Raw genomic sequence first — 25578 nt, forward strand, 5'->3', positions numbered from 1 at the left:
ACTATCACCCATCACATTCACACTCCAACTACCTGTTAAGGTCGTGTGCTCAAAGGGGTCGGATCACAAGGGCTTGGCCTCAGCTTGTACACTGTGCCCCTTTCCCAAGTATGTGCCCTTAATTTCCGGGGGCTAGAACAGTTGTCCGGAGTTTCCAGGATTTGACTAGGGTGGACAATGGACGTCCAGATCTGAAACATGAGACAAATCCGATGAACGTCTGGATGTTACTTGGGCAAGCAGATAAGACTAATCCAGATGAAGTCTGGACTAGAAACTAACAGAGGATAGATGTCATATCCCACAAATCCAGACTCACATTCCATAATATTCCCACGCCTTCCAAGCCTATGTCCAGACCCCATATCCGGCTCATTCCCAGATCCCCTTCCACTGTGTACTCCACACCTCAGCAGGATTGACTACACTCCGGATTTACCCCTGAGCTCCGGACCATCGGATCTCCACTGTTAGCCTGAACCATAACCCCCTGTCCCATCCACCCTATGTACACTCCATCCAGCAAGACATCCAGACTTCACCTCATCTCAGTTTCTGGACTCTATCCACCTTCTCATATCTCAGTCCTGTATCCATCTTGTCTTCTGGATCCCCAGATCTCCGGACCTCCAGATATTAACTCTGGACCTATTCCCACCCTCTGTCTGATATCCTGCGCCTATCCCCATTTAGGCATTCTCTGCTTTCCAGCTTTCAGTTACCTCTTGTTCCATCTTGCTTATTGATCCTTGTACAAGTCTTCATCTCTGAGTTCATTTACTTATGTTCCATCTTACTTACTAATGTGTTTCCACATGCTCATACATAGCCTTGCTCCTTTGCTTACTGATCCCCTCAGATGTTGTCCAGTATATAACCCCTGTAGATACTCCTGTAGTTTCCTTAGTTTGAATATCAACTTAGACTTGCCCAATCTTCTCTTGGACTTTGGTCCACCTAAGTCTATCCTACCCATCAGGCCTAGGGATTGATTCCCTAGGCTGGAGCTCTGCCTTTCTGGCACTTACCCTCTTTCCGGACTTAGGTCCAGTCCCTGTCTCTCCAACTCTACCTTAGGGTAGTCTACCTCTGTTTGTTTCTATATTGGACTCTGTCCAATGTAGCCCCTATTCCTTCCAGACCTCCAGACCCTGTCCCTCATACCTCCGGGCATCCTGTCCTTTGGATGTTCCGCCCTCCGTACCTTCAGATGTTCCACCCTCTGTACCTTTGGGTCTGGATGTTCCATCCTCCTAACCCTTGGACATCCTATCCTCTGTACCTTTGGACATCCTGTCCTTCTGTCCTCCTGTCCTTCTGTCCCCCATCATCCTGCCCTCCTGCCCTCCTGTCCTCCTGTCCTCCTGTCCTCCTGACCTTCGGACCTCCTATCCTTCCATCCTGTTTCCTGTAGAAGTATTACCTTGCAGTGGGAACTCTCCTGAGCACTTCCTGCATTCCTCCAGAACTCTCCTGCACTCCTCCGGAAGTCCTCTAGCACTCTCCAGCAGAGTAGCCAGCCTCCAGAAGTCCTCCAGACTTCATCAGACCATCATCGGGCCTCATACAAAATGAAGGGCACATACTCGGGTAAGGGCACAGTGTACAAGCTGAGGCCAAGCCCCTCTGAGTCAGTCTCTCTCCCCCTTGAGCAACATGGTTCTTAACAATAGACTACCTTAAGGTAGAGTTGGAAATGTAGTCTAGGATGCAATCCTAAGACTTCAGAATATGACAAGAGACTTGTCTCAAGTCTGGAGGACACAGGAATGAGCAGCAACTAAGATGATATTCGAACTGGAGTATTTCCGAGAGTTACAGGAGGTTTATATACTGTAGGTATCATATAGGAATCAATCAGCAAACATAAAGGCTATGTACAAAGCACATGCAAAGTCAATTAGTAAGTAGGACAGATCACAAATAATGAACACCAGAAATGAAATGTATGTAATGGATCAATAATCAGAAGGGAAACATGGTTAGCTGGAGTCCAGAGACAGGGGAAGTCTAAATGGGGTTGGGCGCTGATATAGGGTTTGGATTCTGGAAGGAAGATAAAGATAGATCAGATCATTTGAGATCCAGATCTCAGATCCAGATATCCAGAGAAGTGGATTTAGAGTTGAGAGTCCGGAATGGCATATGACACTACTGCCTCAGTGGAGAGTTCACCCTATGTTTCATGCTTCTGAACTATTGTCCTATCACAAAACAGATATTCACAGCCCAAATTTCCACAATCCTCCCCCAGACGTCATAGATAACAAAGAAGAATATGAAATTGATGTGATCCTGTCGCACAAAGGCACAGGTAAATGAAGACACTATCTAGTATCTTGGAAGGGATATTCTTCCACTAGTAACGAATGGATCCCAGAAGAGAACCTGGGTAGCACCCCTGACATCCTTTCTGCATATAAGAAAACCCATCGATTATAAAACCAGAACAATGTCTCTTGAATGCTTACGCCTCTGCATACAATGCATCAAAGAACTTACCACTGCTATGAACATTGTATCCGAAAACATCACTCACCCATTATCCCTCACCGACTACCAGACTGCTACCATTGCCAACCTCACTGCTGCTGAAAACATGCCACCCCCAGTTGCTTCCCCACCTTTGACCTACTCTACCTTAACCAGTGACTCTACCCTCACTGATTACTTCACAATCATTGATCAAATCAAGACCAGTGCCTTATTTGAATCTGCCATTACATCCCAACAGTATGCTATTGAGATAGATCATCTCCTAGGAGAGAGAGGGGCAATCTCTAGTGGACTCATTATCTGAATCATCAGAGATGCTAGCCTTATCGAGTGCACCGCTAATCTTCTTGACAATGACCATCACAAGACCATTTTACACCATCTTCATATACGCATTTGTAATACTGCAATCCATCTGTTGCCTGATGATACTAAGGAAGCTATCAGAGAAGCTATCCACATTGTCACTGAATGGATCACTACAAACCCAGTCACACGACCCCCATCCCCACACATTGCCATTCCAATCCCACCACCAGTTCTTCCAACAGCTACCACTGAGCATTTGGATGATGGTATCCCTCCTATTGCTGTACTTGACATACCAGCTTCTCCTTCTCCTACCTCCATCGCACCTACTACACATTGGTACCCTATCAGGCACAGATCCACCTGTATTGCCAAACAAACAGTGTTGGCCTCCCCACACAGAAATCATAAATGACAATCCAGATCCCCTTCCCCACTAGCACAATCATCCACTGTTACAGTCACACTTGCCCCTATTCATTTTCTCCATTTACATTTGTATTACATCATGACCATGCTGTGTTGCGCTATCACTAGACTTGTTTCTATACGTGTATTACATCGCAACTGCCACAGCCGTCGTTAGATGACTCATTCTTATCTCTGACTTGTTCTTATCCTGATTCATCTCTCTGACTCACCTCCTGCCCTAAAGTACTTACATCCTATATAAGACTGGTCATGTACTTAGTAGATCTTCACTTTAATCTTACTAGGTCTTCACCTGAAACACCCTTCACTTAGGACCTCCAATCCTAAGTCATCTGGACCAAGATTCAAGCCAGAGACACTCTCTTTGACTTGTCTTATGACCCTTACATTTGTAAGGTCTTGATTCAACTTCAGTCGTTGCTCTTATCAAGTAACTGTTGTTGCGACTATCCTAGTTTGTAACATCCACCATCACTACCATAAAAACTGCAACAATTGACAACATCGTGTGTTGTAACTGTTGGACTGCTGGGCATCACCATAAGAACTGTCTAGTGTACTATTGCTGGGTTTGCAAAGAGTATGCACCTGGGCATCTGTCAGTCTTTTGTAAAGACTTGAAGGGCAAAGTGGTCATTCCACTGGTTTGGACTGATACTGGTTTCTATGAAGCCCTCGCTCGCTGGGAGATTGAGCAGGATGCTATTTATCATGCCACCAAGATGGCTGATAAATCATTTACCATTACTAAGGAGCAAAATGACTTGCTGGACTCTAACTACAATGCTGACCCAATCTATTGGGCTAATCAGGATAACTGAAGTCAGTGACTTCATTCCTAACCAAGGGGTAATGTTACAACCACATACACCCCTATTCATTTTCTCTTCCTTACTGTGTATTATGTCACGAGCTGCATGATGCCACTGCTAGACTTACTTCTGACTCATGTATTACATCACAATCGCCATTGCCATTGTTAGATGATCTATTCTTACTATCACTTATGCATCCCTTATCTTTGACCCATTTCATTCTCATGCCTGCCCTAAAGCACAGTAGTTCACTATAAATAGCCCTCCTGTACACTTTAGTTCTTTACTTTAATCTTACTAGGTTTTACCTTGAATATCCTTTGCTTGAGACCTCCAATCTCTTGTCATCTGAACCGTACTTTAAGATAGAGGCACTCCCTCTACCTTAGCTTACACTGAATGCTCAACTTATTGTCTTGCATAGAATCTCAACAAGAAGTCCTTAACTCTTATCAAGTTGCTTGTTGTTAGAACTACCCTAGTTCATAACAACTAGTGGTAATGGCTGTTGTAGACAGAGGCAGATGTGGATAGACTATAGGAATCAATCCTAAGTCTTGGAGGGTGACGAGAGTAGCAGTATTCAGGTCCGGAGGATGGGAATGAGCAGAACTAAGTTGATATTTGAACTGAGGTACTACAGAGAGTTACAGGAGGTTATATACTATAGGTATCTAACGGAATGATCAATTAGCAGAGTCCAAGGCTATGTATGAAGCATATGGATGGTCTATTGGTAAGTAGAAACAGATCACAAATAATGAAACAGAAATGAAGCATAGGTAATGGATCAGGGAGCAGGACAGATATACAGATAACTGAAATGCCAGAGTTAGGGGATTACCAAAAAGAGATGAGCACTGGTTGTGGATTTGGATGAATTGTGGACCAGACCAGATGAGTGGACAGAATGGATGACAAGATGTTGGAGGGAGATAAGATGTGGATCAGATCTAAGATGAGATAAGGATCAGATCCGAGACCTGGATATGCAGATATGACAGGTAGACAGTCAAGTCTCAATGACTTTCGATTCATGGACGTCAATCATCAGCGACCCTTTCTTCTGCATCACAGGTCATTATATCTGGAGCCCAGATGACAAACCCCAGCAATGGGAGTTATGCCACAAGCAACTCAGTTTTGCACACATTGAGGGCAATCATAGTGGTCAGAATACTGCTCACTTGATTATTGATACCATTGACACATATGAACTACAAGATAAGGTAAAGTTTAGTCTACTACTTTGCTGCACTGAATCTAATCAGTGTGTTGTAGGTTGGATGGATGACCTCTGATAATGCCACCAACAATGATACCGCCATGAAAGCAGTTGGACATGAAATCAATCCTGAGGGTACACAGTGGGCACCTGATGCATGCCGCATCAGGTGCCAGGAACATATACTAAACCTCACCACATGCCACTTTGTTGATGCAGTTGCCCCCACACCTCAAGCTGCTCTCATGAAGAAGATTTGACAGGTGCTTGATAATGGCAATGATGCTGATCTCAACACCTTAAATAACCAGCTTTCTTCCATGGACATCAGTAACGACAAGAACAATGACAATGACACCTTATTTGATACTGGCAATTCACTTGGCAAAGCTCTTGCCCTCATTGAGCAGGTATGTGCTATCTTTATTAGACTATTCTTTTGCTGATCAAGATCCTCAGATCCGAAAGTCCCCTCAAGCTCATGCGTTTTTCTGTAAGGCTTGCAAAGAGAAGAATGTACCTGAACTTGAGTTGTTGCAATGGATCTGGACTCACTGGGCTTCACTATATAAATGCCTGGACTGCATGTTGCTCTTGCATCAAGTGAGTTTTTTTTTCTTTCAATGTTTAAAAGTGGCCTGATTTTAATTAAATAGGCCATAAACTGTTTCACCAACCTTGCCAATGAAAGCAAGGAAGTGCCAACTCTTCACAACAAGACTTACAACAACTTCAAGCTCAATTGGAGTGATTGGAGACACCTCAGGCTTATTCACCGAGTCCTCAAGGAACCAGCAACAGCTCAGCAATCGTTCTTGTCAGCAAAACACCTGACTGCATGGAAAACGATCCCTACACTAGAGTGCCTTGCTGATCCATGGAGATCCATGGCAGATGACCCACAATATGTTCCAATTGCTGATACAATTAAGGCAGGACTCAAGAATGTCAACAAATACTTCAAGAAAACAAATCAATCAGACATGTATTTTATTTGTCTTGGTGAGTACTATCAATTTTTACAACTCATTCTTATCTAATATAATTTAAGTTTTTGATCCAAACTATGTATAAGCTCACATATGTTGAAGGTCAGTGGGATACTGAAGATGTTGCAGATGGCAGGGCTCATCTGGAGGCCATGGTGAGTACTTGTCTATGTTGTTTTCCCCCTTTCATTTTATTTTTGTAGTTCAATGACTATTATACACTGCCAAGTCGAACACCTACCAAAGAGCAATCTGCTCCACCAACAAGAGCTGTATGCAAGCACTATGGTGACAATTGGATGTGCGAGGCTATTAGGACACATCAAACATCAGGCCACCTTACTCACAATCCTTGGCAAGAGCTCAACATGTACTTGTCTTCGCCACTAGAGGAGACTGATGACATTGTGGCCTGGTGGGGGGTAAGTTATCTTTTTGACTTGTTTTTTCGCTACTAAATCTACTTAATCATAGTGGCGCAAGCACCAATCCCTGACTCCACTCAAAGACACTGAGACAAGATATGATTCACAGATATTTGTAAGACAATGATGTAGTACATTTATACAGTTCAAGCCAAGATAAAGAAGTCACCAAGAAAGATGATCACTTCAACCTACTCAATCATAGTATACTCAAGCTCATCCTCATCATCGAGCACAGCAGAAGAAGAACCCTTTTTAGTGGGCGACTGGTCAGTTGCATCATCCTCAGCCTTTCTTTTCCCCTTCCTATCCTTGAGTGAAGCCACTAAAGCAGGCTGGGTGTACTTGGTGCAAGGCAAGAGCTGCATATACTGTAACATCAGTTGGTATACACGAGATCCATTGATGTTGCAGGGGTTGGAGTTGTCTCTATGCAGTTTGATAGTCCACCTACAAGATGTTAAGCTGTTGCACCCTAACGAAAACAACTGAGGACTTACAGTTTTAAGATGACCTCTAACTTGACAATCATACCCTCCTTGAGTTTAGTCTTGTAGTCACCAACATGTATGCAAACTCCATGCTCGTCTCAGACGTCAGGGCTCTGAACTCTTGTGCCACAAATATTGTACATGTTTAGCAAAGCAGAATATTGACCTCTTGAATCTTCGAGGTCAGAAATGTGCCAGGAATGACCTACTAGTATTTGTATGGTCAGAATGTCATAGTTCAAGATGTAAAACATACCACTAGGCATCTTCCCTTTGTTTTCACCAAGGGCCTGACTGGATTTCTTGGCAGTTGCCCTTGCCTTGCAACCACACTTTGATGTACCTTGCGAAATCAAACAATGGGCAGCATGTTTAGGGGATTGGGAGGGTTCATGTAGGTGTGGATTGTTAAATGTACAAAGTCACACAGGCTCATGCTCTTACAACTGGGACAGCTGGAACATCCCAAACAGACAGGACAGGCAGGCATGGATGGACCATCATGGACAGATGAACAGAACTTTCGAGTTCTTTGGTTCCCTCATTTATTCCCACATGGGTGCGTGGGAATTTCCCACGGGTGCATTTGCAGGAAGCTAGGCATTTTGACACAACAGAACCCTCTTCCACTAAAGTGGAGTCAGGGATAGCTTCACTTGCTGCAATACCCTACACTCGCGTGCATTGCGCAAGACTATCTACCCATTCAAGGCAGCTCTGTTCCTTCTGAACAAGCATTCTCAAGCAGAGGAATCACTTCGACTATCCGATGCAATGCACTTGTGACTTCCACATTCACTGCATTACAATTGTTGAAGGGAGCATATAGGAATGGGCACCTTTCTGCAGAAGTAGAGGCTGAGGGACATGTGGCTTCATTGGACATGTAACTACGAGTACAAACACCTTGACTATGTTTTTTTTCCTGGCTGTAATTTTTTTGCATTTGGTTTGCATTCAAACTGAGAAAAAACCGAACCGGACCACAGCAGCACTAATAATATGATACGATTCAGAACACAAATGGTCAACATCAGTGACACAGTCCCAACTACAGTCTAGTTCTTACAATATGTAGATACACATACATGCAAAGTTGCAACTAGATACTAACTTAGTAGATGTATACATGGTATTCCCCTGTTATTCCCTTACTGTAACCTTGACACTGAGAAATAAAATATGATTAGGCTCTGTTTTGCTGGTCAATGCCAAGCGGGATCCCTATAGGCTATTTCACTGAACCCTATTCCACACCGTGATTTAGCTGTTCTAATCGTGCACGTAGCTTTGGTTCGGAGAACCTCCTATTCCTTTGGCCATCAGTGCAGCTTCTCGGTGATTTGTACCTGGGCCAAGCTGGTGCTGTCTTGGGCTTTGACTCTGCTTCAAATTCTTTGCTCACCACCTCTTGCTGGTGCCACCCCCAGTGCGGACATTGTCCTTCATCCTATGTCTGTATACTGTCGCTCCCATGCCTACCTTGTCCTGCTGCCGTCCCCTGCACATCTGGCACCCTCAAGCTCAAGTGTGATGTGCACTTTCATTACACAGTGAGAATGTCAGCGGTGTCTCCAGTAGTATGGGCCCATGTCCAGGAGATATGTTAATTTTTGCTTAGACTGACCACTGGCAGTGACCCACCATTCTTACTTGTTGCAAATCATTGATCATTAACATCTTTTGTCTAATTAGTATTTATTTATTTTGCTTTAATACTCAAAAAAAAAACAAATTGCGCTACTCAGTTCTGCCCTGCTGTCCAGCCTACAACCTTTGCAGCACTACCACAGCTATACATATCGCTCGACACCTATGCTGTGGCCCAGTAGTATGGAACAAACATCCACAAGTAATGTCATATGTAAATTGCATATACACAAGGCAGCTCACGCCACTGGTACGGTAATACCGCCAGTTAAACTTACTGTTTTTGCCATTTGTCATGTATTGCTAGGATGAGTGGGGGAATGGCGGCTGTTGACGATTTCTGTTACCCCTCGGCTGGAAAGTGAATCATGGGAGGACACGATGATTGTTTACCACGAGGCTCTCCTCCCCTCTAATTTGGAAGTCAGAGATTGATCGAAGCAGAAGTATACGTATGGCAACCAGTATTTAGTTGGCTGTCACAAATCTTGCAGCCCTGCAGAAATTTGAATTGGATCAACTCAAGCCATGTATACATTGACAGATAACTCCTTTGGATGAATATTGAAGAGTTTCGTCTCAATTCTAGCAACACTGTCATATGTCCAAAACACAACCTGACGTCCTCTTCTGTGGAGTATAAAAACAGGCAGCACCAACAATCAAGTTCCCAACAAGCTCTGAGTGAAATCAACTCACTATCATGTTTACCCGCCTCTCTACTGTTTTCGTTGTTCTCCTCGGCCTGACAGCCCTTGTCAGCGCTGGTGTGCCAGTAAGCCTCACCTCGCATCAAATATTGTCATGTTGTCATACAGCATCTACAGGTCCCTGACAGGTGTAACAATATGGCGATGGTGGTCTGAGTAAGCCTAGCTTCGCCACAGCATCAGATATCACCTTGATCTTACAATTGCATAGGCCAATTATGTAGCACTTGCACATGTAAGCCTTGCTTCAGACAGAACGTGTCAAACTCACCATACAACGTACGCAGGAAGAGTCCCCAGAACCAGACCCAGGCAAGCCAGTGGTAGTTGGGCGTGTAAGCTTTGTTTCGCACCCAAACTCATCATGTCAAACTGACCATATGTGGCATACAGGAAGAGTCTCCAGAACCAGACCCATGTACCACTAAGGCCGCAGCAGACCTCTATTCTTATTAAGACTTGTCTCGCATCAAATATCATTGTGTTGAGTATCGTACACAGGGCAACTACTATGCAGAATCAGACCTTTATGCAGAACAAGTTACAGGGAATCATAAGTAGCTAAATAGTGCTCATGGGGATACAAGGCAAATTGAAATACTAGGTGTATTGCCGATTGTGTCAGTCTATCAAACTTGTGTGAAGCTCTGAGGTCCAACAGGGACAAGTACTTGCATGTATAAAAAACATATGCTCAAATGCTGTAGGCATGCTCACAAATATTAAACTCACCCTGTCCATCCGAATCGTGGTAATCCACATGTACTCATAGTATGCACGCTGTTGTCTTTAACTACTTCAGAATGATCTTGATGGAGCATCTTAAAGTGGTTTTGCAAGGAGTACCAGATGCTGGATATTGAACAGTGGGGCATGGCCTGGGAGATATTGATCTTGAAGGTACTCAGCAATGAGCATGGTTGAGGTTGAACCTTGAACCCCAGTGAGAACTGGCTGTGCCCAAATAGGACAGAATCTGCTGAGATGCCCACTCGAGAGACAGAGCGCATACTCACACATCTCGCCCAATATCCGGACTCACAGCACATTTTCTATAAGACGGGGCAGTGCTCCACGTGCTCCCTTGTGCTTCTTGTGATGTCGAGCACATCTAGACATATTTGCACATATTCATACTGTCCTCGCAGAATGTGCTTAAATACTCTCAAATATGCTCTGATTGTTTTAGTATGCATGCTCACGCTGTCGCTGCAGGATGTGCCAGAATAGTGTCAAATATTCTCTGATTGCACAGAAGGTATTATGCAGTATAGGTATCTGAAAGCACTTGCAAAACATATGAAACTGATATGGAATGGTTTGAAAATGAATGGAGTACGCCTCAGGAAACATGTTGAGAGCAGCGCAGGGGCGGGAGGCACAAATCAGAGTAAAAATGCATTGAGGAACACGGAAAATATCATGGTGGTATGATGCGGTCTAGTAGGAATGCGAAACTGATATGAAATGGTTCAAGAACAGGTGGAGCACACCTCGGAAACATGTTGAGAGCAGACATGGTGAACAGAGCAGAGAAGAGGCGGGAGGCACAAAAATGCATCAAGGCACACGGGAAATGTCGTGGTAGTATGATGTGGTCTAGTAGACATGGCCCTCATTGACATTTTTGGTCCACGTATTCTTGGCAACCTGCAGATCTTGTATTAGTATCATAGACAAAGGATCCAATACCAAGTACCAGAATCTTAGCCTCCTCATCGTATTTCTGAAATTTGAGCAAATAAGAATAATGACTTGGAGTGACACAGCAGCAGATGGATCACTTACCCCACACTGATCTGGTGTTAGTGACCCATAGTAATTATTGAACTCGTCCATCTTCCCACCTCGCTTGATCTGCTTAAGCCAATGCAATGCACACAAATTTCTATTGTGATAGTGAGCACATAATGAGCAAAACATGATAAGCACTCTCACCGTCCATTTCTCGTGGGACTTGGGCGCATTGGTCCCTTGCTTACTGTTTTTGTTTTGCTCATAGAGTTCGGAGCAACTTGAAGAACACTTCCTGGCATGTCCTTGGGTGCAGGCTCACTGGTAGATTGTAGCTCAAGTGATGGGTTGATGGAAGCAACACTGGACGCAACAAATGCCAGTGTAGAGCTGTTTAAAGTCATTAGCAGTGAATAAAGCTATATGGGTGACTCACAGTGGATTAATGATTGTGATTTTGACAGGTTTTGGAGCACAGATAGGCTCAGGAAGGATGCTCTTAGGCTGAATATCTTCAAGAACAGGTACAGCAACTGCTTCGTGGACTTGTGGAGTGGACTCTTGTGGAATTGCTGATGTTGTTGTTGCACCTTCTTCCGCTTGAGGAGGATATGATGGTGTCAAGGATGGCATTGGGCATTCTGGTAGAGATGAAATAGACGATGGTGGAGGAGTCAGTGGTAGGATGGTAATCTCTAGTGCACCACAATCGACTGAAAAATGGGAGTATTAATCACTGTCAGTAACTGCAGTATGATGAACCTTTGATCTTCTTTTCAGGGACTTCAGGTGCTTCAGATTTAATACGCTGCTTTCTTTTCTTGCCTTTTGAAGTGGTATCACCCTCCTCATCGCCACCCACTAGTGGATTACCGCATTCATCCATGTGATTTTGCCGCCAAGACGAGTAAGACATTGTAGCGAGGTAGTCAAGCTTCCAGCCATTGTTGGCGAGCTTAAATAGTGGGTAGGCATTTTCCATCAAGCTATTCATCAGCTGGGTGCCTGATGTAGTCAGCTTCCCCCAAGTCAAAGGTGCAAGTTTGCGAATGAGGAGCTCCGACCATGCTGCATGCAGAGCTTTATGGATAGCATTGATTGTGGTTTCAGAAACTGGATTTCCATTGCTGTCCTCCAGGAATGTGAGCTTGCCATGCAGTGCAGTGTGTTCAGCATCAGCAGAATCCAACCACTTGAGGTACTCAGCCTTGTCCCAAAACTGAACGTTTGGATGTGTCTCTGGATTTGGGCGTTCGGCATTACTTGTACTTGTTGGTGTTGGGATCAACAAAGGATTGAATTGGAATGGGTCATTAATCGGGAAGCGAACTGCACTTGCAAGATATTGATATGCAGCACTATCAAGTGTAAGTAAAAATAAATAAACCAAGAAGATACGCACATGACAGAATCACATTCGGCTGTGACCTTCACAATTTGTGACTCCAGTGCCCTATATTGTTCGCGCAGCATCTGAAACTGTTGGTTTTCATGCATGTATGCACCCTAAAAATGTTTTTGTTAGCAGAAAAAGCATGAAGAGCAAACATACAGGCTGAAATTGAGGCTGCGGGATCCTGGAACTATCTGTAAAGAGATCCCCATCAGGAATACTAGTAGAGCCAGTAGATAGGGGGGAAGGAGTAAATTCCTGCCCCCAATGTGGATTCTGTGGAGGATGGCTTGAGTTATGCATGGTGTGAAAGAAATTCCCCCCATTTAAATTCATAGAACCTCTGTTGACAGAAGAAAACATCCTGGAGTGATAAATTTAAGAGACAGAGACACTCTGTAGTATATGGTGAGGCCAATGATATTGTATCTAAATCCCACTGGGAATTGCCGCAATCTCTCTGATCATCTAAGTCCAAGAACCTTTATGCAAACTCTACTCCTCTACCTTATCGATCAGTTATTATGTCCTCTCTTACCATTAATAAGACTGATAGCATCAGCGTCTGTGGCAACATTATCTTCCTTGAGATTGATGGTGTTCTTCCCAATTGGAAGAACTATTGCATCAAATTAAACATTGAAACACTGGGAGTCAAAGTAAGTTTATTTTTCCCCATTTATTATGTGGTGCTTATAGTGCTACATCTCTTTCAGACCCTCATTTTCCGCCTGTGTGATGGTGCAGATCCAAATCCAAGCACAAGGTATTATTTGATTATTATAAAAGACATAGATTGGACTAATATATCACCGTACTAGCAACTTGGAAACCAAGCATGAATCAATGGCTGAAGAAGCAGATGTAGGGATTAAGGTTGAGAAAGTGGAGGGGAAGATCAAGTTCAAAGAAGATGTCCTGGCAATCAAGGAGGAGGATGCTCTCAGTGATTTGGATCAGCTTGAGATGTAAGTCCTCAATTATCTAGGGTATAATAAACACTCATTTTTTAGGTCATGTGCATTGGGCACTGCAACACCATGTATTCATCTGTCTCAAATCACCGGGAACCCAGATCCCACTACCAGGCAGATCCTCCTTGATCAATTTCGCCCTTGGTGTCATATCATTAGGCCATTCAGTGTGTCAGATATCCCCAGGAGGCTGGCACAGATTGAAAGATGCAAGACAAAGATGTTCGACTTTGATTTTTAACCCTCCTTTCTTTAGATTTTGATGTTCTGTCTGCATGTTCTGCTTGTTTGTTGTATTTGGCACTCACCCATTACATTTTGCACTCACTCATACTCACTGTTGCACTCACTCGATGTATGTTACACTTGCTCTTATATTTTGTACTCACCGACGATAGAAACAATGCCTCATTATAAATACCTGTTGTAATACATTGGCAATTGTAACAAAAAATAGACGCTCTATCAGTCTACTGGTTATTCTACGTCTGGAACATTGTCCTCATCATCAGGAGGGACATTAGCGATTCCTACGCTTGAAAGATCTAATCCGGGCTTCTCCAGCATGAAAAATCGACCTTCTTCATCCATAACTCCAGAAGGTAGTATAGGCTTGTGCGGAATCATCACAACGACACTTAGGATCTGCTTTATGCTAACGATGCAAATATCTTCAAGATGGGAGCAAGATGTGACAGGTATGTGAGGAGAGCTGGAGAAGGTCATCGTCTGGATGGGAATACATCTGAATAAGGGCAACATTGTGCCAGCACCAGTCACAATCATCGTCAAGGCCTGCTTCAACTGAAAGCCTGGTGAAGTATAGAACTTCACCAAACCGAACTTCCCCATGATATTTTATCTAGGATGCATCAGTAACATTCATCACATAAATGTCCGAAATTCTCACTTTCACATTGCATGATGTGCAAGTCTGATCTAATGGTTTGAGTGTCTCTCTCCAGACAGACCATGCAATCTGTCCATTGGGCAAGAGGAGTCATGTCCAATGTTTGATACAAGGAAGTGTCAACCCATCTCCAAGATAGTCAAGTATGGCTTGTGCTGCACCTCCAACTGGACTGAATGCATATCTGTCACGTTTGCGCAATAATGCAAATCCATCTCCTGAGTCTATTGCACCTATTGGAAGACCTTTGGAAGGTTCATTGAGCTCTGGGATGGCAGATAGAAGTGTATTAACTTGACAGTGTCAAACACCCTCTTGCGACAGGTTGGCATAAGGGCGAGATGGTTGACGTATCTCTTGTCCAAGGTTCCTGATAGTGCACTCCATGGTCCACTGTGCATAACAAATAGGGGGGCCTTTGTGAACGGTCTCCGCAACAAGGTGGTTAGTTTGGTGAACACAGGGATGGATGAAGTGGATGCAATCTTGGCGTTGTCTGTAATACAGGAGTTCAAATTCATATTCCCAATTACACAAGAGTGTTTGGGCTTCTCGAATATGCTCGACGGTGATACTGTGCTGACACATGAGTTGAACACCTCGCATGAGCTTGCAGTAGTTCCTCCAATATCGCTCAGGAAGGATGTTATAGAGTAGGCCAGGAGCGAGACCAAAGGTGTAAAGTTGGAATTCCCAAGTTTTATAACTTGTGTTGAGTTTTTCTGCAGGTATTGCATGGTTTGCGATCAAAAGAACTGGGAAGAAACTGGACCTACTTGTGCAACCAACTCCCCATGTGCACTCCAAGCTTCCGCATCATGGAGTACTGCCCAATCCCATGTAGTTACATCATCTGTAGTGGCACAATCTATTGTTTCACACCAGAGAGAAATGAGGAGGTCACTGAGGTTACCAGCAAGATGCATAATATCCATGGTCATACAGTTGGGAACTCCAAGGCAACGTGAAGGGTTGAGTCCAAGAATAAGAGGTGGCTTCGTGATACTGGTCTCTGTCCTGCACATCTCCAATTGTCGTTGACTAGGGGATGAGATGAGGTGGCATAAATTGTCAGCATATTCTTGAGAACCACCAGGGGGGAGGCGAAACACACTAATATCAGCATGGTCACTACCTGGTGCACATTGACCTAGTGGCTTTCAATAGAGCAGGGTAATAATGTGTCCCATTGGGTTTGCACCTGCCAAGGACACCACAATAAACTCGACATCCATTCTTCCCAGCTGTGCCCCACCATCCCATCCCAGTAGATGAGTCCAGGTCCATCTGCAGTCGTGAAGATGAGGTAAAGATCAGACGTGAATGTTACATCACGAGATGAGTCCCATATAACAAGGCCCTCATTCTGAAGAGCTGCGAGGTGATGTAGCCCCACAATGAGAAAGGAATCCAAGTTCTTCAGCTTATTAGGCCCCAGTATGAACCCACCAGGGCAGACATGGACTTTATGGTATCGCTTGTCAGGTGAAAGGTTGACAATGACCCAGATATACATCCAACAGTCAGATTGTTTGCTCTTGTACAACTGGGCACCATCCAGGGACACCATCAGAACAATATCGTTCTCCTTGATGTCCCCGTCAAGTACAGCACCAATAGCATCGTGTCCCATCACAATATGGTCAAAAACAGGAATCTCTCCAGTTTGTGCAAGGCCTGCAAGAACTTCCTGAACTCAGTTGTGGAGGTAGCGCATATCATGTGCGCTGTCAGGATGCTGATGAAGGGCCTGCAATTGTGGACCTATAGGTATAGTCGTAAACATCTGAGCAGTGACTTTGGTATGTCCATTGCTCGCACGCAGCTTTGCTTGATCCCATCAAGATGTGTCACACATTGGGCAGGTTTTGAGATCAGCAAAGGGGCCCGTGAAAGCTAAGCACGAATTCAAGCACATGTCATGCTTGATTGATTCAACACCAGTATATTCAGCAACAAGTCTCTCAACTTTATAAAAACTCAGCAAATCATCAACACCATCAGCTCCTGCAAAGTTGAGCATTGTAGATCTCATTATCCGATTGTAGGCCACCTGGGATGCATGCTCCAATGCAAGATACATGGATATGCTGTGCCAAATCCCTGGGCTATCTATAGTAACAGGCCCTTTGGGTGGATTGCAGTCTCTCAAGTGCATCATCACCTAATTTTGCTATCAGATCTTCTAGCGATGCATTTTTCAGCGCCAGTATGTACTCCATAGTCTCCTTGATCTTTGGAAGCTTGGCTATTCCAGCCAGTGCCTCCATGTCAATATTAGGCCGTGGGTGGCACTGCAGAACGAACTGATACTGCGGCTGGTGCCCATTGACTTCAGCAGGGATATTCGGTGGGATGGGTGGCTCATTCAGTGGGGTGGGTGGCTCATTTGGTGGGATGAGTGGCTCATTTGGTGGGATGGGTGGCTTGTTTGGTGGGACAGGTGGCTCATTTGGTGGGACAGGTGGCTCGTTTGGTGGGATGGGTGGCTCATTTGGTGGGATGGGTGGCTCATTTGGTAGGATGGGTGGCTCATTTGGTGGGACAGGTGGCTCATTTGGTGGGATGGGTGGCTCGTTTGGTGGGATGGGTGGCTCATTTGGTGGGATGGGTGGTCTGTTCAGCATGGGGAAATCATCAGGAGGAACATGGGAGTCAAATTCACCCAAAAATTGGTCCATAGACTACCAATGTTTTAATTAAAGTTGTTGAGTTGTTCATCAAAGTTAAAGCTTACCAGATCTTTTAATGTATCATCAGGCTCTGAAACCCGGGTACATTTGCAACATCCAGTATGCTTCGAAACAGCATTCTCCTGAGCAATCTTGGCAAGTGCTTGTATCGTCGCAGCATGACGGTCACTAGGACATTGACCCGAGGAAGAACCTTGGGCAGGTTGCCCACTCAGAGGAGGGAGATTCAAGACAGCACTGTCTATGTCTATAGTGCATAGTCAGCACCATGGAATTAAAATATCAATCAAACAGTACCTGGTATATTCAATGCTTGGGCCAATCGAATTCTATCTTTCTCCGCTGTTGTCTCAACCTGTTGAATATGCTCATACCATGTTGACCTCGAAACATTATGTGGCCAGCCAAAATTGTGCTTGCTACAGACACATATGAATTTGGCCGAACTTGAGTTTGATGGTAACATTGAGAAAGTTGCAATGGTTGCACGTTTGCAATGCGCATTTGCAAAGTATTTACGATGACGATGCAAAAACGTTGCAATGATGCACAGCGTTCGTGCAATTGCAACGCGCTGCACTCGAAGAATGTCGTTCTCGACAGAAAGAAGCAGATTTCGGCACAGTACTAATATGGTAATTCACATCTCAGCCTATACGGCCCTATCTGGGCACAGCCAGTTCTCACTGGGCTTGAACCTTGAACAGTTGAATGGTATTGATAAAACGGAAGTTGTGTCCACTTTGGGAAATATGCCGGTAATATGATAATGCAATTGTGAGGTCACTGTGTTCCTTCCTTCTTCTTCCCTTTTCCTCTTCTTTCTCTTCCCTTTTCCTCTTTCCGATCCGAAACGCAACACACACTAATGTCATAACCAACAAGTCCTCCTCGGACATCCTCCAAGTAGCCCTCCAAACAACTGAATCCAACGAGTTGACAGTAGGCGGAGTTTCAGATGTAGTAGCACGCATCAACGCGTTCAGCACACTTATCTATAGTATAGCCTGTCGTGTTCCTCCATACGCAAGAGGTTACGTTTAGTCAGTGTTTGATGCTTTTGACTGTTGCGGATGCATTTTTGGTGACAAGTTTGAGAGAGGGGATGGCGCCGAGGTGAGTTTTCGGTTCGTGACACTGGGCATATTAGTTGTTTGCGTCGTGGAGTTTGGGCTTGAGCAGTGAAATGCCGATGGTTATGACAAGACGCACGAGTTTGTTGAATGTCAAGATGGGAGACAAAGGCGAGCGAGGTTCGTCCCCCCCTTCCCCAACACATCTCCCGCTTACTGACACGGTTTCAAAAGTTCACTAGATCATATAGTTATGGCGGATTCAGGTCCTGTATCGCTGCGAGCCCGTATGATACGATCCATCAGGTGTGTTTTTGTGTTTATTAGTAGGTGATTGAGATCGGTGACTGGGGTGGTTGGCAGGCTTTGACTGTGAGTGATGGGGAGGCGTTGTCGAGGTGGGAGGTGAGCGAACTTCGTTTGCTTGGTCGTTAGATGTGCGCTGACGTGCTTCTAAAATGCTTGCTCAATCTCTTGTTACACGCGCCCATCATCTTTTACATACACCAATTGTTAATCACGCGCCTACCCCAAATGGAACCCCCACGACCACATCGTGACACAAACAGCCCAACCCTTCATAACCTCCTTCCTCACGCGCTGCCTTCACGTCAACTGAACACACCACTCAAACAGACCTCAACTTCGTCCCCGTTGTGTAGAGATTTTGAATATTATGTGCGTGTTTTGGGGGTGCTTTGGGTGATGCTGATTGATGTGATACTTTGTTGTGGGGCGTAGCTCACGGAACAAACGCTTGGTTCATTTGTAGGAGTGTTTCTGCAGATGATTGTTCGGATTGTCAGTAGGCTAGGCGTCAGGCTGCTGAAGCGCAGAAGCATATTTGATAGGTCCGTTCCTCCATCTCTATATCATCCTCATCCTGACTCTTCATCACTACTGCTCACTAGAGGTTGCATTGAAGCTCGTCTGTTTACAATTCGAATGTTCTAGATTGCTTACCATGGCCAATCGCGTACAGCATGTGCTCAAATGACGCGCACAGGAAGACACACCAAGGTGACGCTATCAATTGTAATGGGGTTGGGGCGAACGCATTAAATATAGAAGTCCATCTGATTTAATTCTCCCTTCCGTCGACTACTCGACAAGTGATGAGCAAAACAATGCGGCCTAACGGAATGCTGCGGCGGGTAAGTTGATTCAACTATCCGGGGGTGCTCAAAAGTATGTCTGCCTGTCACAGTTCTTGTTCGCTGACATGTGTGGTCATCTCTGCCTTGTTCAATCTAGCAGAAGACAGATGTTGACCTACTCCCATGAGTCATGGGCCAGGACTGGCTGATGGTCTCATCCGGCTTCCTTCGCTCAGGATTCTACTTCTTATCCTAGGACATTGCTACCGCCGTTACTTTGACTCTGCTTCAGTCTCCGGGTGTCTTGTGCACTATCGTTGGTCCTTGCCACTTACACATAGTCTCCAAACGATGTTCAGCGTACTATGTTGAAGTCAACTGCCTGCTGCCTAGAAGATACAAAGTGCAACGCTGAATTTACAGCATCCAATATCATAGTGCAGGAGAATTTCAATCTGACGTTACCTTAATCTTCTCTCTGGTATAAAATTCATGTCAATGAGCGGTTCAGTGTCACCCGGTGGCACTATTTTCTTGAATTGTTAATTAATTTAGTAGCGATCAGCACTGATCATGCTGCATGTAGGCCTTTGGTGTTCATATTCAATGTTACATGTACAGTCAACATGCCAGGCAAGTATGAGATATCTCGAGACGGCCTTGACGGAGTTTCGTTTCGACACAGCCACATAAGTTACAGCCTCGCAGCTATATTAAGCTACGAGTGGTGCCGGTAAGCGACGAGTGCTGAACACGCGTGGCCTCAACGTTACTCTCAAAGGCTCACTAGAGGTTCATATCAACCACACGCGGCGAACAAACGTTGAAAAGGCCTTCATATAGGCGTCTGATTTCTTTGATTCATCATGCCCCACTCTGCCGGTTATCAACAGTTGCCCCAAGACGTTGTAGATGAAACTATCGTCGAGGAACCAAACACGGAGAATCATGCCAAGGCTGCCCGCGGACGCAGTGTCCGAGCACACAAACCAGGACATATAGACTTGCGAAAGTTAGATAACGCATTCAAAAGGTAGGAGAGGGGCCTGCTGAGTTGCAATGGCAGTCTCGAGCTAACACACGTATTCAGGTGGACAGAATCTATCGCACAGAAAGTTAAACGGAAGAAGAAAGTCGAAGACTACTCTCGTAAGGAGATATGGCAGAGTGTCTTTGAGCCTTGTGCGCCACCTTCTGCCATTGGGAGCGGAAGTGAGTTCATGGTAAGCCTTGTGGTTTTTATACTCAGAATGCATGCTCTGGATGGCTCCAAGTGTCCCGTGTTGATAGCATTCATAGGTCAAAACACTTGATCACAAGCCTCCCATGTCCCAGGCGACTTTCGACAAGTAAGCTAGGGTTATAGGAATTCAATGCCGAGCTTATGGTCAACAGTTTAACACAATCAGTGCGAAATGCCATATCAGCTGGAATCCACCCAAAGATGATCGTGAAGGGGTCTTCTGGATCCTACTTTGCTCGTGCGAAAGTTGATGGGAGAGTCCAGACAGTAGCGTGAGTATCGTGCTTTGGTCACATTCGCGACAATCAATTCACCATATATCATATATCATATGTAGTGTATTCAAGCCCAAAGATGAGGAACCTTATGGGCGTTTGAATCCTAAAGTGCGTATTTTTATAATCGACCAGACTTTCACTTAGAGATTTTTCAGACTACTAAGTGGTTACATCGGCAATTTAGATGGATAATTCCATTCGGACGAGCTTGTCTGATACCCAATCTCAGGTAATTTTATACAACTTAGAACAGCAACTCACCCCGCGTGACACTTACTGTCCCTAGTTACATCTCAGAAGCTGCAGGATCCCTGCTTGACGAACGCCTTGGGCTTAATATTGTCCCTCGTACACAACTCGTCTCACTATCTAGCCCTGTGAGTCCATGGTTTACTTCCTCGAATTCCTGGCTAAATTGTCATGCTTCAGGCCTTCTTCTATGATTGGATTGACAGAAGTGCAACCAAGAAAGGTAAACCACTACCTGAAAAGATAGGAAGCATGCAGTATTTCTTGCATGGATACACTGGTTGCGTTTATTTTACTTATTTGTTATACATGGACTCATCCCCAATTTATCAGATGCATCAGATTTCCTACGGAAGCATCCTTGGCCTGGCCGCTCCATCGCAGACACATTTGACGATTCATCGCACCGCAAGGGTCTCCCCACGAAACGCTTTCTTAGTGCACTGAAAATAATATGCGGAAGGACTGGTGACGAAGACATAGACGATGAGGACCCAGAGGAAGAACGTGCTCTTTTCGACGTTACTGAAGACAATGAATCTGGACGTCCGTTTTATTGGTCGCGAGCACTTCAACAAAGTTTTAGAGAAGAGCTAGAAAAGTACGTTAGTTGGTTCACGTTCTGTCACAGGTCCTCATGCTGCATCCCACTCTGAACTAGGCTCGTAATACTTGGTGATGCCCTCTCTGTTATGTTCTTCCTGATGGCTGACCCTGCGAACAGACTACCTGATGCTAAATACCGACCGTGGAGCCGATAACTACATGATCAAGTACTGTGAAGGCAGCCACGAAAAGCTGGTTGATGTCGCCCCTCAACCTTCAGCTCATCCCCAGATGCCACAGATGCGCCGTGCTGAGACACATTCTCCATCCTCACAGTCTACTGTGACTTTCGTCAATGCCATCCCTCCATCTCAAGCTAACGCTGCTTCGTCTGGCTACATACGTCAGCCGCATATACATATTGCAGCCATAGACAATTCGCTCTCGTTCCCTCATGAGCATCCTCGAGGCTGGCGGTCATATACATATGGGTGGTTGTATCTCCCTGTCAACTTGATTGGGCGTCCTTTCAGTGAAAAGACGCGAGCGCATTTTTTACCCCTCTTGACCTCTAAAACTTGGTGGGAGGAAACAACCTTCCAGCTTCGTAAACTCTTTGCAGTCGACCCTGACTTCCATCCCAAAATGTTCCGGGTCAGTTGTAAGAGCACCTTGATGAAAACAATACTATCTCATCCTTAATTTCAGAGGCAATTGGCTGTCATGAAAGGTCAAGCTTACAACATTATCGAGTCTTTGAAACATGTGGTGAGCCAGAACTGTTGGCTGGTTCGTTTGAATTTGTTTAACTGATCAATCTACTGCTAGGATGAAGGTGAGCTCCAGAGGCAGTCAAACACATAATTTCGGTATTCATTATTGCAGGTCCCCTGGAGTTGACCCGCCGCACGAGAGCACTTGTTTGGGACGATGAAATTGAAATCATGGAAGAAGCACCTCATCCTCCTGGTGTTGGTCTTTCACCTGCATCACCACGCCCGTCCATCAGCACCATGCCATTACCACGACGCACACGCAGTCAGAGTTACTCTGCTGAATTCCCTCCACCCGTCCGCCGGAGATCATCAGAGGCCGATCGCCCCGTTCCGTTCTCTGCCAAGTTTCAGAAGGTACATCCTGGTACGACAGGTGTCACAGTTCTCGAGCATCTTGAACGCCTGGACGTTGTCGAAGCCGGGCTGCAACGGCTTGGCGTCGAAGAACCGGTCATCGAGGAGGACGAAGAGGAAGAAGTCGATGTCGGAATATCGTCTGCACCACAACCACTCCTTATCCCCACTGGTGACGCGCTTCCACCTGATGATCTATCGGCTTCACAGCAACTCACCCCGCCTGGTAGTCCGGGTGGGCTTACCTCTGTTCCGGAGGTACACTCACTCGCCAGCTCTATGACAGAGGAGGATCTGGCAGTCATGTCTAAGTCAATGTCTCATGTCGAGTCACCATTTACACCTCAGCACAATAGGTGGAACAGCCATGCTGGGCGGATGTATCACCAGCCTGACCATAGCCTAGACTGGATGAACGTCGACGAACTTGAACAGCAGAAGCGAACTGTTATTGTCGAGGTATGTCCACTGCCCCTATTAGTGACAATAATCTGATCCTCCCCAGCGATTTGAGACGGTCGCTGCGAAACCTCTTCTCAGCTGCTGGTGAAATATACACACATTTCTTTCATACATAGAGGGGTCCAGTTTGTCGTGTTATGGTTCAGGTTGCTATCGTAATTTGCTATCTGGTATAAGTGTCCAAAGATCTTGAAATGCATTATATACATTTAATAAGTCGAATATTCGCATCCCCGTCCGGCAAGCTCAATGCAAGGACGATGTTATATCCAATCAGTCGCCTTCAGTCATGAGCCACGATGCGAAGTCATCCAGCCGCTGCTTTTCTGAGTCGTCGTTATCTCCGTCCAAGTCGTCGCCCGCTCCGCTGCGTTTGAAGCGCTGTTTGCCTGCATACAAAAACGCTTCGATACGTCTTCCGGCGAAGAACCTGTTGTTCATTTTCTATGACAAAGTCGATCAATACGTGCCAAGGGGTAAGCGAGAGAGACGTACAATGACACAGGCCTGAGCACTCAGCGAGTCTCTGAACTTGACTGTCATCACTCCGTCGGCCTCTCTCTGCAAGGCAGATCAGATATGGCTGTGGAGTAGGAAATATGTAACATACATCATACAGAACGACATTTGTGACTTCTCCTAGTGATGAGCATTCCTCACGCACGTCATTCTTCAAATCAAGTAACAGAGACGCGTCTTCGTCGAGCTCTTGGAGAGAGAACATGTGCTTGAGAACCACTACACGGCAGTTCCTGTTAACCACGTTCTTTTCGTCTTCCTCATTCTTGGCGGGGCCAAAGCCATCTTCGTCATCCCATTCTTCAATTTTTCTGTAAGCGGATTAGAGATACGACAATGCGGTCCGAGAGAGGAGGAACATACTTCTGCATCTTGCCGATCCTTCTGGTGATCTTCTTCTTGTCCACTGTCTTCCGTGGTTTCACTTCCTCTCCTGTCCCACCTGAATGCTTGTGACGAAATTCCGCCTTCTGCACACTCATGACCGTCGATGCATCGCCTATCCGCAGTTCCGCGTCATCCAGGAGGTTAACCGCCAAAGTCACTGATTCTTCTTTGAAATAAACCACCAATGCTTCTCCACTAAATGATCCGTCCTCGCGTGCATACAGCTTCACTTTTGGTTCGCCTTCGTCATCTTCCTCGATGACTCCGAACTTAGCAAAGCGCTCAACGATTTCGTCCACTTCAGTATCCGCAGGGAGACCAGTGACGTAGACTGCCGTATTTTTGGACTTGGCTGGCTTGTCGTTCTTGCCACGCTTTGCAGAAGGCTCTGCTGGAGGTGTATAGGATGTGTAGTTTTCAGGCTCCTTCCTCTTCTTATTTGCGCGTTTGAGCACGGGCGCGGCTGGTGTCTACGGACGTTATTAGTTTAAGGAGTCATTGTGTCGAAAACACCATCACTTGACCTCTTCATCCACGCCAACAACTGAATACGCGGCTTGTTGCTTTTTGATCAGTTCCTCATCCAGCTGCCAAAGTTGCTTGCCTCACGATCACCGGCGCCCCACGAAGTTCACACTCACCACCGGTACCCATGCACCCTTGGCGGAATCAAACTCGAGCTCCGTACCGTCTTCATTCTCTAGCCTCCATGTTTCTGTCTCTCTTGAAAAGTGGATGCGGTCGTCATTGGCGAAAGCGGCTGCTTGAGCAGATGCGGATGCGCCCGCGGCTGCTGATGGTGGTGCGTCGTACATCTCAGGCGGTTGTTTGTACGTGTTTGATTCTAAGGCCTTGACACAGCTTTGTAGAATGTCACTCGTCTTGGTAATTGTCACTCGTCATATGCCGGTCTGAAGGTGTACACGTACTGACGCGACTACGGGTACCCAATTTCAAACGACCAAAATACTGCCCTAGTATCTGATTGGCAATACTTACTGACGAGTTCCAGACCGGTATCTTGATAATGCGCAACTATACGTGGGCTGATTTTGTCACGCCCGAGATGCAAGACTTAGTATTCCCCTTCCTACTCATACAGGTCCTAACTCTAATGATCGCCGGCGCCACTTAATTCATAAGTAGTCAACCCCATTCCTACCAACTTGCTCGCAGGAACTCTTTTCGTACCTGCGCTTCATTCCCGATCTCTCCCAAACTGGCCTGTGTTCAACATCACATCAACCTAACAAGCTTTGTGGCTTTTTTTTATTGGACAGGATTTTGCTGTTGGTACTAAATAGATCGATGCACCTGGGCCCGGCGAACTTCTCGTCAAAATAATTTC

The 25578-nt window shown here is 45.4% G+C and overlaps 7 protein-coding genes across 7 annotated transcripts; 5 read left to right on the forward strand and 2 right to left on the reverse strand.

The window, feature by feature from the left end:
* Positions 1-5622: 5622 nt before the first annotated feature.
* BJ212DRAFT_1299943 (uncharacterized protein) lies at positions 5623-6818 on the forward strand (the record flags this gene model as incomplete). Its single annotated transcript, XM_041332944.1, has 6 exons — positions 5623-5687; positions 5737-5770; positions 5934-6279; positions 6369-6421; positions 6470-6688; positions 6741-6818. The coding sequence occupies 6 exons, from the start codon at positions 5623-5625 to the stop codon at positions 6816-6818; spliced, it is 795 nt and encodes a 264-aa protein (XP_041192928.1).
* Positions 6819-9535: 2717 nt separating this feature from the next.
* On the forward strand, positions 9536-9998 carry BJ212DRAFT_1481200 (uncharacterized protein; the record flags this gene model as incomplete). The annotated part of the gene is made up of 5 exons (XM_041340219.1): positions 9536-9607; positions 9660-9692; positions 9754-9777; positions 9830-9877; positions 9936-9998. The coding sequence occupies 5 exons, from the start codon at positions 9536-9538 to the stop codon at positions 9996-9998; spliced, it is 240 nt and encodes a 79-aa protein (XP_041192929.1).
* Positions 9999-11141: 1143 nt separating this feature from the next.
* BJ212DRAFT_1299944 (uncharacterized protein) lies at positions 11142-12972 on the reverse strand (the record flags this gene model as incomplete). The annotated part of the gene is made up of 8 exons (XM_041332945.1): positions 11142-11192; positions 11242-11268; positions 11331-11430; positions 11481-11666; positions 11713-11989; positions 12039-12634; positions 12679-12782; positions 12829-12972. The coding sequence occupies 8 exons, from the start codon at positions 12970-12972 to the stop codon at positions 11142-11144; spliced, it is 1485 nt and encodes a 494-aa protein (XP_041192930.1).
* A 221-nt stretch (positions 12973-13193) lies between these two features.
* Positions 13194-13884, forward strand: BJ212DRAFT_1481202 (uncharacterized protein; the record flags this gene model as incomplete). The annotated part of the gene is made up of 4 exons (XM_041340220.1): positions 13194-13328; positions 13386-13435; positions 13491-13637; positions 13683-13884. 4 exons carry the CDS (start codon positions 13194-13196, stop codon positions 13882-13884), a joined length of 534 nt encoding a protein of 177 aa, XP_041192931.1.
* Positions 13885-18400: 4516 nt separating this feature from the next.
* On the forward strand, positions 18401-18988 carry BJ212DRAFT_1356544 (uncharacterized protein). Its single transcript, XM_041335708.1, has 4 exons — positions 18401-18499; positions 18554-18625; positions 18683-18724; positions 18889-18988. The coding sequence occupies exons 1-4, from the start codon at positions 18470-18472 to the stop codon at positions 18901-18903; spliced, it is 159 nt and encodes a 52-aa protein (XP_041192932.1). The 5' UTR covers positions 18401-18469; the 3' UTR covers positions 18904-18988.
* A 1208-nt stretch (positions 18989-20196) lies between these two features.
* On the forward strand, positions 20197-23537 carry BJ212DRAFT_212537 (phosphatidylinositol 3 and 4-kinase-domain-containing protein). The gene is made up of 15 exons (XM_041342661.1): positions 20197-20449; positions 20507-20639; positions 20716-20765; positions 20812-20931; positions 20997-21045; positions 21093-21166; positions 21224-21314; positions 21367-21466; positions 21520-21787; positions 21848-21861; positions 21911-22386; positions 22441-22500; positions 22561-22567; positions 22618-23321; positions 23368-23537. The coding sequence occupies exons 1-15, from the start codon at positions 20283-20285 to the stop codon at positions 23410-23412; spliced, it is 2358 nt and encodes a 785-aa protein (XP_041192933.1). The 5' UTR covers positions 20197-20282; the 3' UTR covers positions 23413-23537.
* On the reverse strand, positions 23478-25096 carry BJ212DRAFT_212547 (uncharacterized protein). Its single transcript, XM_041342662.1, has 6 exons — positions 24872-25096; positions 24755-24817; positions 24207-24700; positions 23935-24154; positions 23820-23885; positions 23478-23768 (listed from the first exon to the last, which is right to left on the reverse strand). The coding sequence occupies exons 1-6, from the start codon at positions 25043-25045 to the stop codon at positions 23598-23600; spliced, it is 1188 nt and encodes a 395-aa protein (XP_041192934.1). The 5' UTR covers positions 25046-25096; the 3' UTR covers positions 23478-23597.
* Between the last annotated feature and the right edge of the window lie 482 nt (positions 25097-25578).

This window comes from Suillus subaureus, assembly GCF_016647635.1.
Source record: "Suillus subaureus strain MN1 chromosome Unknown BJ212scaffold_17, whole genome shotgun sequence".
In the NCBI taxonomy this organism is placed as follows: Eukaryota; Fungi; Basidiomycota; class Agaricomycetes; order Boletales; family Suillaceae; genus Suillus; species Suillus subaureus.

Excerpts from the sequence above, each read along its gene's own strand:
- BJ212DRAFT_1356544 (XM_041335708.1), top strand. The coding sequence starts at position 18,470 with ATGTCAAGATGGGAGACAAAGGCGAGCGAG. Across the intron at positions 18,500-18,553 it reads GGGAGACAAAGGCGAGCGAG|TTCACTAGATCATATAGTTA; the intron begins GTTCGTCCCCCC and ends CGGTTTCAAAAG. Across the intron at positions 18,626-18,682 it reads CGTATGATACGATCCATCAG|GCTTTGACTGTGAGTGATGG; the intron begins GTGTGTTTTTGT and ends GGTGGTTGGCAG.
- BJ212DRAFT_212537 (XM_041342661.1), top strand. The coding sequence starts at position 20,283 with ATGCCCCACTCTGCCGGTTATCAACAGTTGCCCCAAGACGTTGTAGAT. Across the intron at positions 20,766-20,811 it reads TCCCAGGCGACTTTCGACAA|TTTAACACAATCAGTGCGAA; the intron begins GTAAGCTAGGGT and ends TATGGTCAACAG. Across the intron at positions 21,315-21,366 it reads TCGTCTCACTATCTAGCCCT|GCCTTCTTCTATGATTGGAT; the intron begins GTGAGTCCATGG and ends GTCATGCTTCAG.
- BJ212DRAFT_212547 (XM_041342662.1), bottom strand. The coding sequence starts at position 25,045 with ATGTACGACGCACCACCATCAGCAGCCGCGGGCGCATCCGCATCTGCT. Across the intron at positions 24,155-24,206 it reads AGGATCGGCAAGATGCAGAA|AAAAATTGAAGAATGGGATG; the intron begins GTATGTTCCTCC and ends ATCCGCTTACAG. Across the intron at positions 23,769-23,819 it reads GTGCTCAGGCCTGTGTCATT|AAAATGAACAACAGGTTCTT; the intron begins GTACGTCTCTCT and ends ACTTTGTCATAG.